The 14,701-nt window shown below is 43.2% G+C and overlaps 1 protein-coding gene across 1 annotated transcript in view; it reads right to left on the reverse strand.

Annotated features, from left to right (window-relative positions):
• The window catches only part of LOC311241949 (uncharacterized protein), a 48,444-nt gene that overhangs the window by 26,746 nt on the left and 6,997 nt on the right, over nucleotides 1-14,701 (reverse strand). Inside the window, exons 3-5 of the mRNA XM_084330908.1 lie at nucleotides 12,878-12,984; nucleotides 6,921-7,012; nucleotides 5,824-5,964 (exon numbers count right to left, since the gene is read on the reverse strand). Of these exons, the coding sequence (XP_084187034.1) occupies nucleotides 5,824-5,964; nucleotides 6,921-7,012; nucleotides 12,878-12,914 (270 nt within the window). The 5' untranslated portion in view covers nucleotides 12,915-12,984. The remainder of the gene's footprint in view (nucleotides 1-5,823; nucleotides 5,965-6,920; nucleotides 7,013-12,877; nucleotides 12,985-14,701) is intronic.

Consider the following 14,701-nt stretch of genomic DNA (forward strand, 5'->3'; position numbering starts at 1 on the left):
TATGGCAGCCTGGCACCAAGGTCTCGACCAATAGTAGAATGGAGACTATTATGGGATGTTCAGTAGGCTAGAATGGATATTCAATGCATATTGTACAAGGAATATACAAGGGATATCAGGGAATATTAGAGAATATACAAATACAATTAAATATATATATATAAATAAATATATATATTCGGTTTAATCTGGCCCTTCACAACAATAATAATATAACATAGAACAAAGTGCAAAGGAATGATGATGATAGTGATAATAGTGATAACAGTAGTAGTAGTGAACAGTAGTGAGTGGCAGGATTCAATCAGTCAGTAGTAATAGTGATGATATTATACATACCTCCAAACCGTAGTCACATACTGCACCGAAAGTCCGTGCAGTGTTTATTATTAAGAGTCAGATAGTCCAAACAGGTCTCAAGTTCACCAGCCGTTAGCAGTCCGTGCTCACAGTGTGCCTAATCTTGGCTAGCAACCCATAGAGGGGGTGGGAGGGGTTTTCCAGTATAGTGTATGTATGTATGTATGTATGTATGTATGTATGTATGTATGTATGTATGTATGTATGTATGTATGTATGTATGTATGTATGTATGTATGTATGTATGTATGTATGTATGTATGTATGTATGTATGTATGTATGTATGTGTGTGTGTGTATGTATGTATGTATGTATGTATGTATGTATGTATGTATGTATGTATGTATGTATGTATGTATGTATGTATGTATGTATGTATGTATGTATGTATGTATGTATACCAAAATGAAAGTTTACCCAAATCAAAAACCCTGGGTAGACAAATCCGTCCGTGAAGCTCTGAGAGAGCGCACCAAAGCATACAACGACGGCCTAGTGGCAGGCAACATGAATGACCACAAGGTGGCGCGATACAACGTAAGGAGGACAGTGTCAGAGGCCAAACGGCGCTACAGGGATAAAATTGAACTCCAGTTTGAACAAGCTGACTCTAGAGCTATGTGGCAGGGGCTCAAAACGATGACAGACTACAAAGGCGCCTCCCTCAAACTGAACAGTGACATCTCCTTAGCAAATGACCTCAATACCTTCTATGCGAGGTTTGATGCTGGTAATAACAACACCAGCTCACAAGCCACGGCAATGGGGGGGGGGGGGTCGGCTGCTGATGGAGGCGCAGTGTTCAGGGTAACAGAGCATGAGGTGAGGCGGACCTTTAAAAAAGTGAATATCAGGAAGGCAGCAGGTCCGGACGGCATCCCCGGCCGCGTCCTAAAAGTCTGTGCCGACCAACTGGCCCCAGTATTCACTGACATATTTAACCTGTCCTTAGAACAGGCTGTCATCCCCACCTGCCTGAAGAAGTCCACTATTATCCCTGTACCCAAAAAATCCAAGCCTGCTTGCCTCAACGACTACCGCCCTGTAGCTCTCACCTCCATAGCCATGAAGTGCTTTGAGAAGCTAGTAAAGGGCTACATCTGCTCCTCCCTCCCCATCAACATGGACCCCCTGCAATTTGCATACCGCCCCAACAGGTCCACGGAGGACGCCATAGCCCATGTGCTGCACACAGCAGCATCACACCTGGACAAGAGGCAGGGGAACTATGTGAGAATGCTATTCATCGACTACAGCTCGGCATTCAATACCATAGTCCCCTCCATACTCATAGCCAAGCTCAGGGACCTGGGCTTGGGCTACGACCTCTGCCAGTGGGTCTTGGACTTCCTGACTGGCAGACCCCAGGTGGTGAGAGCAGGCAACTGCACCTCCTCATCCATCACCCTCAACATAGGGGCCCCCCAGGGCTGTGTTCTGAGTCCCCTCCTCTACTCCCTGTACACACACGACTGTGTGGCTCAGCGGAGTAGCAATACAATCATCAAATTTGCTGACGACACAGTGGTGGTGGGCCTGATCTCTGCCAACGACGAGAGGGCCTACCTGGAAGAGGTCAAGGTCCTGGCGGGATGGTGCCAGGAAAACAGCCTCTCCCTGAACGTCAGCAAAACAAAGGAGATGATTGTGGACTTCAGGAGGTCGGGGGTCAAGGACTACAGCCCCCTCAGCATCGACGGGGCACCGGTTGAGAGAGTCAACAGCTTTAAGTACCTCGGAGCCTACATATCCGAGGACTTGACATGGACCACACACATTGACAGTGTTGTGAAGAAGGCACGACAACGCCTCTACTTCCTCAGGCGCCTAAGGAAGTTCCAAGTCAGCCAGAAGATCCTTAAGAACTTCTACTCATGTACAATAGAGAGCATCTTGACCGGCAACATCACCTCCTGGTTTGGGAATAGCACTGCACAAGACCGAAGCAGACTACAAAGAGTGACACGTTCAGCCGAACGCACAATTGGAGGGGGGCTCCCCACCCTCCAGAACATTTACAACAAGCGTTGCAAGGGCAAGGCTAAGAGAATCATTAAAGACTCCAGTCACCCGAACAACTGCCTCTTTGAACTGCTGCGGTCAGGCAAGCGATACCGGAGTCTCAAGGCGAGCACAGAAAGACTCAGAAGAAGCTTCTATCCCCAGGCCATCAGGCTGCTAAACGAACAATGAATGAACACTACACAACAACAACCACCAAACGCACATAGCACACACATCCACACGCACACACTCACTTTAAACAAACACACTGTAGCACCCACTCCACACACTTTATAGCACACACCCACTTTAAACAAACACACTGTAGCACCCACTCCCCACACTTTATATTTATGGATGAAGGATTGCACTACAACTCGTACACCTTACTGTAAATTGTACCTAAAATTGTACCTCATCCCATTTCTGCTTTGCACTAGATAGTACTGTACATTAGTACACTGCATAGTATTGTGTATTGTATATTATATGGTAACTCAGAACATTGTACATATGTCTATACCGAACACTGTGACCTCATTTTTCTTCTTCTAAATTCATGCTATATTATGTTATTATGTTATTTGATACTATCTTGTCTAGCACAGTCTCTGGAGCGTAACAGTAAGAAGCATTTTGTATGAAAGTATTCTGTACTTCTGTATGACAACTATTAAAGAACTTGAACTTGAACTTGAACTTGTATGTATGTATTGTAAGGGGCTGAGGGGAATGGTGATCAATGGATGCTATGTTCCTGCCTGTTGGCTCCCCCCAATGGAGAGAAGAAGACTGACAGCTGCACACATGCAGACACACACACACAGCTGTCTTTCAATTAGCAATCAGCATGCCTCTCAAAGAGGACAGACCAAGAACATCAGAGTGTGTCTTGGAATGGAGAGTGGGATAGCTGTGGGGAGACAACCAAACTGTGAGTTAAACAGCCGGTAAGCCGGACAGCGGCCCGGCCTAGTTAAAGACTAGACTATAGCAAAGACAATTCGGTGCTTCACTGGGAGCCAGTATGATTTTTGTTTGTTTCTTAATTTTCTGTTTTGTTTAAATAAATGCCCCTGGCCATTGTCCAGCGGGGAGCTAAAGCTGTTTGACTGTGTGTTTGATTATTTGTACAACCATATTGCACCTTCCACCTACCCCTGTCTGCTACCTTTGTTAAAGTATGTATGTATGTATGTATGTATGTATGTATGTATGTATGTATGTATGTACTCATCCTAGGCTATGGTACAAGTGTAACGGTTGTGACAACGTCACCTCAAACTTCGAACCCCGGTCTCCCACACCGCGGGCAGCAACACAGACAGCTATACCATGAGGTGAATTCACTACTTCGCAACGTGTCTATCTGTCTTTTGAGGATGTGAGAGTGAGTTTAACCCATAGCACCGCTACTCACCCCAGCCCTTCTTGACTGCGCTTCACGATACCATCCGTTACACTCACCCTCTCAAACTCACTCCACTCCACCCAAGGCACTTCGATGCCCCGAGTGGGAATCGAACCCCGGTCTCCCACGCCGCAGGCAACAACACAGACCGCTATACCAAGAGGTGAATTCACTTCTAAGTGCTGGGTCTATGCGTCTTTTGAGGGTGTGAGAGTGAGTTTAACCCATAGCACCGCTACTCACCCCAGCCCTTATTGACTGCGCTTCACGCTACCATCCGTTACACAAGGAATAATTTTACATCTCTGTGTGTGTGTGTGTGTGTGTGTGTGTGTGTGTGTGTGTGTGTGTGTGTGTGTGTGTGTGTGTGTGTGTGTGTGTGTGTGTGTGTGTGTGTGTGTGTGTGTGTGTGTGTGTGTGTGTGTGTGTGTGTGTGTGTGTGTGTGTGTGTGTGTGTGTGTGTGTGTGTGTGTGTGTGTGTGTGTGTGTGTGTGTGTGTGTGTGTGTGTGTGTGTGTGTGTGTGTGTGTGTGTGTGTGTGTGTGTGTGTGTGTGTGTGTGTGTGTGTGTGTGTGTGTGTGTGCGTGCATCCTTCTGTAAAGTGTCCGTAGTGTGAGCGTGTGCAGCATTACATCCTCATTACTGGTGCTTGCAGGCGTTTGCCTGACCGCAGCAGCATGAACAGGCTGTTGTTGGGGTGGCTATGAAGGCTAACAACCCTGATATTTGGCAGCCTGTAGACATGTAGGTAGTTGTTCGAGGGTCTGTTGAAGAAACGCGCTGAGCAGCTGGTAATGTTTACGTGGATCTCTGCTGTAAACAGGCAGTGTGGCACAGATGACGGTAAATGGACTGCAGTTATGGACTACATTTATGTAACAGCTTTTATCCAAAGCGCTTTACAACTTATGCCTCATATTCACCCATTCACTCACACAATTCACACACCAACGGCGGAGGCGACCATGCAAGGTTCCAACCTGCTCATCGGGAGCAGTTAGGGGTTAAGTGTCTTGCTCAAGGGCACTTTGACAAGCTGTCGGGAGGAGCTGGAATCGTACTAGGAACCTTCTGACTCGTGAGCCACTGCTTCCCCAAAATAACTTAGAACCTCTGACATCCATGTGTGATCAATAACTGTGGCAGGGGGCGGGAGAGCATGTATGTAGGCTACTTGTGTGTGTGTGTGTGTGTGTGTGTGCATGCATTTGCGTGTACAGGGTTAGGGTCTGCCATGTGTCTTGCTCGTGCCCAGGGGACAAGATGAACAAGATTATTTCAAAAGCAACCACACCATTGCAATCTCTACTAGAAATATACAACATCTCACCAACACCACAACAACTGCGCCCAAGCAGAGAGACCGATACAAGCCTATAGTACAGGGGTGGCCAACCCGCGGCTCGCGAGCCGCATGTGGCTCTTTGCCTGTCAATGTGTGGCTCTTCCATCCAAAAAAATAATAAAGAAAAAAAAATAAAGAAAATGTCTTTTGTTTTTTAAAATTTTGTTATGTCACTCATTCCATAAGGACGTAGAATAAACATTTACAATTTTTTTTAAATGGTCCATTTGAATGTCTTGGTATCTGAATCTAGGGACATCTATGGATCAGTGTCAGAAATAGTGTGTCTGTTACTAGGCTTGAGTAAATTGTAATGAACCAAAGGAGAATATCAATTCTATTTAAAAATTTTTTTAATCTTTTTCTTTTGGGACACATACTATCGGACAAATAACAATAATTAACTCATTTACAAGTTGTATTAAGTTTTGCAAATAAATGAACATAGACAGAATATTTCAAAGCAGTCAAAAAAAGCAATATTTCGATTTTCACCTATTTCTGAAATGCGAGACATTTTCACGATTTCTGAGCAATGTTATCTGCCGTCACAAGTGGGGTTTGACCACGGCGAGTCACAAATAGGTATTATTGACACATTTTTATTCCAGCAGATTATTTAGGTCAGAGGGCCACAACTGACCCGGTGTTCCCCCCTTGTCGGCGGGCTTGTGTGTGTGTGCGTGTGTGTGTGTGTGTGTACCTGTAGTATTAGCAGCATCTGTATGATCGACGGAGGCACTCTGGCACGGGGGCGGGACAGAGCGTCTTCCAGTTTGAGGTTCAGAGTGATGATGTTCCTGAAGTGGAGAAGAGCCAACTGACGCACCGACTGCTCCTTACCCTGGAGACACACACACATGCACGCACGCACGCACACACACACACATACACACACACATACACACACACACACACACACACACACACACAACAAACACACACACAACACACACACACACACACACACACACACACACACGTTGATGGCGACGCCTGTGTGGACCCTGCGGTTGAGCGAGGCAGCCGTGAGGTAAACGGTGTGACTGAATCTGAAATGCAGGAGTCTGCCAGTCTGTCAGTCTGCCAGTCTGGTTATAAACATTTATTTTATGAGCTCATAGGAAAGAGAGTATAAACCCACAGTGGTGAAGAGAGAACAGCTGCCCTGCCACTGAACCTGCTGGCAGGACAAGGGGACATAACATGCAGATAATGTGTCTGGTGACAACAGACACCTCTATATCTATATCATTTGAGGGCTTTTCTTTAGAAGATAGAGGCATGACCCATGCCTACAAGTGGGAGTACCCCTATCAGGGTAGAGAGAGAGAGAGAGAGAGAGAGAGAGAGAGAGAGAGAGAGAGAGAGAGAGAGAGAGAGAGAGAGAGAGAGAGAGAGGGAAGAGAGAGGGGAAGAGGGAGAGAGAGATAGAGAGAGAGAGAGAGGGGAAGAGGGAGAGAGAGAGAGAGAGAGAGGGGGGGGAGGGGGAGAGAGAGGGGAAGAGGGAGGGGAGAGAGAGAGAGAGAGAGAGAGAGGGGAAGAGGGAGAGAGGGAGAGACAAAGAGAGAGAGACTAAGTGATGTGTATGCTTGTATCAACAGCAGTTATATTATGAATTTAACTGTTTAAATGTTAAAATGCTGTAATTGTACTGATCATTTCAGAGAGAGAGACACCACCACTATGCTCACACTTGTGTATGTGTGTGTGTGTGTGTGTGTGTGTGTGTGTGTGTGTGTGTGTGTGTGTGTGTGCGTGCGTGCGTGCGTGCGCGCGCGCGCGTGCGTGTGTGTATACCTGTACAGGGTAGAAGATGGCCTGTAGCATGACCAGAACATCACCAAAGAAGAAGTCCCATGTCTCTGCCAGCGAGTCCAGCAGCTTCTGACCTATAGCAGGACACCACGGGTTCAGCTCAACCAATCAACAGAGATCAAGGAAGTCAGGCTCAGAAATATACCAAACAAACACAGTGGACTCGATTGTAAAAGGTTGGCAACACTTCCTGTCTGCACAATTGCGGAGTTAACCCATCGCTCTTCTCCCAGGTCATTGACTGTTATCATAGTGACTGATCTGGTACAGTGTTCAGACAAAGGTCACGGCTAGAATGTATCTGCATTTCATTGAATTAACGTGATACTCCTGGGCCTTGTTCCTCGTACCTGGCTAACTGAGTTAGCCGGATACTTTTCAGCATAGCTTAAGCCAGACCTTTCCGTTCCCCGACGTCGGATTGTCTAAATCACCATGGTAACAGATCAAAATATTTGAACCTGCTCCAGAGCAGGGTTTAGTTCAGTTAGCTCGATAACCTGCATGGCCACACCCTCGCAAATAAATGCAGCTCGCTTCCTGAAATAATCCTCACAGTTTAGATCCCATTATACCATTCTTTGTATCACTGTCACTCACACGTTATTGTGATATTGTAACTGGGATTAAAATGTCTGATGAGATGCGCTGTTTGACAAATTTGAGAAATTGAATGAGCCATTGACATTAATGAATTTGAGAAACTGCATCTATCTGTTCATCAAGCACTGTTATCTGATGATGAACATGAGGTGTCACTGGTATAAACCAAAGGTTAATCAATTCAATGCATGTATGGATGATGTCTGAAACAGATTAAAACCTGATTAATAGTGAAACTGTATAGCCTCCCTCCAACTCCCTCTCTGACACATTATTTTGGGGGTCGCACCTTGAAAACTTTGGGAACCATGTATTTATCTATATAGTACATGATACCTAAGCCGAGCGCATACAGTACAGATATCCTCATAAGTATCTATTAATTCGTATCAATTAGATACTCTTTGGGCTTGTTTGTATCTACTTATTCTGAAAGAGTTGAACTAATTATTTTCGCTAGCAAGATCTCATTAGATTATTCATTCCAAGCCTACTGCCAGCAGGCACATTTAAAGAAATATAATCTGATTGATTGGGGTAATGATTTAAAATTAGCCTATAGATTATGCATTTAACTTGTCGGCGAGGCTATTGAGCCGTACTGTATTGTACGCATTCTGCAATCTGTTAATAAAGTTTTAAATCAATCAATAAATCAATGCAGAGACTGAATCAGCGTTCGAGGAACAGGGAAAGCCTGGATTCAAACATCGGGTTAATTGAATCTGGATAATGGGACTTTTGATCGACTTAGTTGAACCAGCTAAAAAAAAACGAACCTTTTACAATGATGTACTATGCTACTATGTCTATACTACTATCTATGATGTACTATGTCTATACTACTACCTACTATGTACTATGCTACTATGCCTATACTAGTATATATTATGTACTATGCTACTATGCCTATACTAGTATATATTATGTACTATGCTACTATGCCTATACTAGTATATATTATGTACTATGCTACTATGCCTATACTACTACCTACTATGCTAATATGTCTAATATGTCTATACTACTATGTACAGTATGTACTATGTGTACGCATGTTATATATGTGTATATGTATGTATGTACTGTGTGTATGTATGTTATGTATGTTTTTACACCGCTGCATTGGTGCTGTCCTGCGGAAGGAAGCTGCGGTCGCTATTTTACATTTATTTTGTATTTATTTATAAAATTACTTTGCCTTTACAGGGCAATATAATATGTATGTATGTAAATGCACACAAGCATGTTAACCTTATGGAAAAGAGAGAATACAATTGATAAAAAAGATAATTGTACTGTGATTTGTCAACGATGAGTTTATTCTCAGCACAGTGAGAAGCATGAAAGCCGAAGCATAGATGTGTTACTCGCACAAAAAAGAAAAAGAAAAAAATGCCAGCTTTCCTTTTGACGGTGTGTGAGGTCGCCGACAGTGAAAAGGTTAGGAGACTATAATTAAAACCTTGACGGGACAAAATGAAAACGGCTCACAGTGAAACGGCGGTTCTGGTTTTCTTTTAATGTCTGTGACTAACCAGTGGATGTGGTCTGAGAAATGTGACGCACACATCACTTCCTGTCTGGTCGCCGTGACGACAACACTACAGCATGGGCCTGTGGTAATCTGTGACAGTGTGTGTGTGTGTGTGTTCACCAATGGATGGTTCATCAAAGAAGGGACATAGCCACAAGGGACAAGATGAGAAATGAGAAAAGAGATAAGATATGTAATATGTTGCTGACTCTCTGATTAGAGTGGCTCTGAGGAATCTTTCCCTCTTTGTCTCTTCATCTCAGTTTCTCATGATACACAGCTCTATCTCTCATTCAAGTCACATGTCTTAAGTCCGTTTCTTTTCTTATCTTCAACATGGCCTACAAAAAAGATGAAAAGCAACAATACATTTCTATATACTTTATTATGTATCTGTATGCCTATGAGTATTTAGTTTATTTGCTTACTTATAAACGAATATAACTTGCTTGTGTATTCTTTCCACGTCTATTCTGGTTATGTGTATGGTTGTTGTTTACCTGTGCACTCACCAAGACAAATTCCAATCAATGTTTCATTGAAATGGTAATAAACTATTGCATTTTTAATCTACTTACAAGTAAGTGAATGAACAAATTAATGAATGAATGATTTTATTTCATTATTATTTTTGTTTTGTTTTACAGAGCATAGTAGTAGAACAAAAAATAAATAAAAAAAATTATAATAATGACCGAAAAGGTGTAGGCTGAAGCCGAGGCTTATAATTGCCTACCCTTTTTACATTACATGATTTACACACAAAAAATACAAAAAAGAAACATAATGCATTTATCATTTCGCAAAGGTCACAAACGTTTCATAGCTTTATGTACAAAATGTATACACATTTATTTATGTTTTTCTTTTTTCTTTTTCCCTTTGTCACTATTTGAATACAGTTATGTTAATTAGGATAATAGTAACTTACACAAATAAGACATTGGCTAAGCCTTGTTTCTCTTGTGAGGCCTGTCCGGTCGTTTCCGTACTTGGCAGGACTTATTGGATGGATGACTGTCCCGCCTTGTTAACATTCCTTTAACCCTTGTGTGGTTGTTTGTGTTGCTCACCCAAGGTCCACAAGTCTGGTGGACCCACAACATTATTCAGATTGTAAAACAATAAAGCCATAACAATTCATGTAAAAATACTTGCACAATGTGCGCTCAATGAAAATGTGTTATTTTATAGGTTCTTCACATAGAATGAGCCATAGCCAATGAGTCTCAGGTAAAAAAAATAATTCATGAACACTACACAAGGCTTAATATAAGTGTAAAGAAGCACTGCTGATTAAACACAAGCCATTGCTGCCCTCTAGTGGTTGAAATGTTCACCCTGCTGTACATTATGCCCCACCCCCATCAATGCTGTCAGAGTGACTCTTTTAAAAATAATTTCACCCATCCCAATTTGAGTCATTATGCCAATTCCCTTCCTGGTCGCTGCACGCATTGCCCCACTGTCGGTCTGGGGAGGGTGTAGAACTACCACATGCCTCCTCCGATACATGTAGAGTCGCCAGCCGCTTTTTTTTCTTCCACTGGAGTTTCACTGGGAGAACGTAACGCGTGGGAGGTTCACACTATTCCCCCCAGATCCCCTCCTTGCTGAACAGGCGCCCGACCAACCAGTAGGAGTCGCAATTTACAAGGACCAGGACACATACCCCACCAGCTTCCCACCCGCTAACACTGCCAATTGTGTTAGTAGGGACGACTGACCAAGCCGGAGGTACCGCTGACAGCTGGATTCTATCCCAGAGCCTCTGCAGTGTCCACTGCGCTACCCTCCAAAGAGTGCCTCTTTGGAGGTACTAATAGAGGCAGCCTGACACTGTGGTGGTTGAGCATCTGGCTAGAAGCCAATGCGGAGCTTCATATTCTCCTATTCATATTATTACTCACTCTCTCACTCACCTGTCTCTGTCTCTTTCTCCCTGTCTCTTAAATCAAATCAAATCAAATTTATTTGTAAGGCCCGACAACACACGTTAATGTCCCCATGGGCCGTACGCGTCTTCTTTAAACAAGTCAAGAAGAAACATCACAATAAGTCAACAAAACAAGAACACCATAAGGTCCAAAATTTTTTAAATAAATGCAAATTAAATAAATGCAAGCACTCCCAGACGTACCCCACGCGAAAGGTAAGGAAAAACTCACTAAAACCTAGCAATAGGAAAAAATGCACCACAGGGCCGTTCAAGGGGGGATCTCCCTTCTTAGATGTCTGTGATAGTAGTGTTGCCGTGAAAACAGTTGGTAAGCATGCACTCATGTGTGTAGAGAAACACAGATGAGTGCATGCGATAGCAACTGAACATTTTGAAAAATTAAAGATAGAGCTGATAGCGATAGCAACTGAACATTTTGAAAGATTAAAGATACAGCTGATAGCGGATCTATTTGAGGCACAGGGGCGGCGTAAAAAGAGGGTCTTCTCCTCTGTCTGTCCCTCTCTTGTGTGTGTGTGTGTGTGTGTGTGTGTGTGTGTGTGTGTGTGTGTGTGTGTGTGTGTGTGTGTGTGTGTGTGTGTGTGTGTGTGTGTGTGTGTGTGTGTGAGTGAATGAATGAATGAATGAATGAATGAATGAATGAATGAATGAATGAATGAATGAATGAATGCAAACTTTATTTAACAGATTGCAGAATGGGTACAATACAGTACGGCTCAATACATACAATTGTTAAGGGGATGCAGACCTGAGAAAGACGTTTGTCTTGTTTCCATCAGGGTCCCCCATTTTCATTTCATATAGACATTTATGACATACACAACATACATGACATTTATGGCATAGGGACATATAGGTATTTAGTACTGATACATTTGTGACATAAGCGGTATTCAAATATACAGTACTGTTACCCCTAGATCCTGACAGAGTATATACATATGATGGGGAGGGGACTGTACATTAGGAGGGGGTGGGTGGGTGGGAGGGAAATATACATACGGCGGGGAGGGAATATATACCTGCAGTGGGGAGGAGACTGTCTATTAGGAGGTGGTGGGGGTTTTGGGCATTTACGGTGGCCAGTTTCGAATTGCAGCCTCCCGTAGGTGCTCTTTAAGAGCGGTTTTGAATGTGGGCAGGGATTCACATTCCTTTACAGCTTTGGGTAGGGCGTTCCACATTGTTGTGGCATAATTGCGAAACGTGTTTAGTCCCTTGTTTGAGCCGAATCTGGGTTTAACATGATTTGTTGAGCTTCCTCTGGTGTAGTGGTTGTGGTATTCACTGACCTTTGGGAAGTATTTTGACATGTACATGGGCACCCCGGTCGTATAGTGTATCTTGAAGACCAGGCCCATTGCAAGTTGCTGTACTCTGTCGTCTACTCTAAGCCATCCTAGGTTGTCAAAGTGGGCAGCGGTGAGGTGGGTTCTGGGGTTCAGGTCAAGTAGTAGTCTGACCAGTTTGTTTTGTGATGTTTGTAATTTTGTTTTAAGCGCCTTTGAGGTGCTTTGGTACCATGAGGTGCACGCATAGTCATAGTACCCTTGAATGAGTGCTCCTGCCAGAGTCTTCAGGGTATTCTTGTTTACCAGAGAGGAGATCCGGTACAAGAATCTAGTTCGTTGGTTGACTTTTTTTATTACATTGGATGCCATTTTGTCACAGGAAAGATTTGCCTCTAGGATGGAACCCAGGTAGGTAATTTCGTCTTTCCTTGTGACAATATTGTCACCCACTGTAACTGAGAAGCCGTCGGTCTTGCTGAGTTTGTTATTTGAACCGAAGAGAATGGACTCTGTTTTGCCCATGTGTAATGACTCTGTGTGTACAGACCTTCATAGAAGCGTATCTTGTCTCTCAGTATGACCATGCCCTTGGTAAGCAGCTGATTCTGAAGGTATTCTGTGAAGAAGGAACCAAGCTCTGTCTTGAGCAGCTGCCTGCAAAACACACGCATACAGACACACACACACACACACATGCAGATGTAGTCATATACGGTATGCACAATAAGACACAATAAGAAATACATCACAATATGATTTGTATTAGTGATAACACACTATGTTCTGTATGAGATGACCCAAATGTAACAACGCAAATTCTATAGGCCACACAATGTGTATGACGATCAAACAGCTCTACGGGAAATGAGAGGAGGCTGTGTCCACAACAACCTTTAGAAACACTTTAATATCTTTCATATTAAAACAAACACCCACAATACATACAACTATGACTGTGTAATATATTAAACACAGTGTAGGGTTGCTAGGGGAACAGCTTGGGCCCGAGTGTATTTCCTGTCAGCTATTGATATTAGCCGGAAAAGATTTAAGATTGTTGGGCCCATTTAGAATGTTTATGTTACTGTAACATTTGGGGTTTGCTCGCCTCAGGGAGCAAACCTCTAGCATTACCTGGTGGGTAATTTACCTGTCTCCATGGCCTAATTACACTGATTGGTACCTCGTGTGACTCATTAAATGTCTCGTTATATTCTCTTCCGTGTCACACCGCCAGTGTCAGTCGATCAGCAAACTGTCTGTGAGTAATACCTACAGTAATACCTACAGTAATACCTACAGCTCTAGTCTTATCGTTCCTTGTCACAGAAGATAAGTATGTCGCTATGTGTTTGAATCACCATGTAATCATTGATTACCATGTGTATCCGCTATTGGAAGATTATCGTATTGTGTGTGTATGCAACTCCGTCGTTTGACGTGTGTACCAAGTAACGTGTTTAGGAGACAGTGCTTTCTCCACTTTGTTTCCCCCGTTTATCGTGTGAGTACCCTATGTATTGGGGATTCATATATAACGTGAACAGAACAGATGTGAACAGATGTGGCTCTTGTATAGTATAGTTTAGATATATTAAGTATAACATAATGACGAAGTTAAAATTGTATATTGTATAGTAGTGTACATAGGAACCAGTGCCTTCTCAGGAATTTAGCATGTCTATTTTTATCATGCACATCTTATGTCTTACCTGTTTTTTTTTCTATGTCTATTTTATTATTGTATTATTGCACAATCGATGCGGGCATGACCACCCGCATTTCACTGTATGCCCTGGTATGTATGTGACAAATAAACCTCTTGATTCTTGATTCTTGTTTTTGAGACAGAGATTCATCTCCCTTCTCCTTTATATGCCATCGTCTGCGTGTGCCGTTCGTTACACCATTAAAGTAACAATGCATTGTTTGAAAACCAACATCTGCCTTTCGTCGTATCTGTTCTGTACTGCACCTGGGTCCAACACACCTACCAAATCGTAACATGTTACTATGGAAACAGAATGTATCATGGAGGAAGATGAGCTTGTCAAAGTGAATGGGGCTTTTCGCAAATTAAAAACAAGGCCACAGTAGATCACTGTATTAAATACGGATGCAGCCATTTGACCTTCCTAATCTACCCTACAATGCAAAGAGTCTAGCAGCATCTGTTGGCAAAGCATTGGCGCTAACATCTGTTAACTAAACCGTAGAGCTGCCAAATGTTACAGCAAATGCTAGTTAGTGTTAATCAAAGATAGTTGAGTACAAACTATTTGCATGTGTGTGTGTGTGTGTATGTGTCTGTGCATGTTTGTGTGGTGTGTGTGTGTGTGTGTGTGTGTGTGTGTGTGTGTGTGTGTGTGTG

Source organism: Notolepis coatsorum (genome assembly GCF_963971535.1).
Source record: "Notolepis coatsorum genome assembly, chromosome: 15".
Classification (NCBI taxonomy): Eukaryota; Metazoa; Chordata; class Actinopteri; order Aulopiformes; family Paralepididae; genus Notolepis; species Notolepis coatsorum.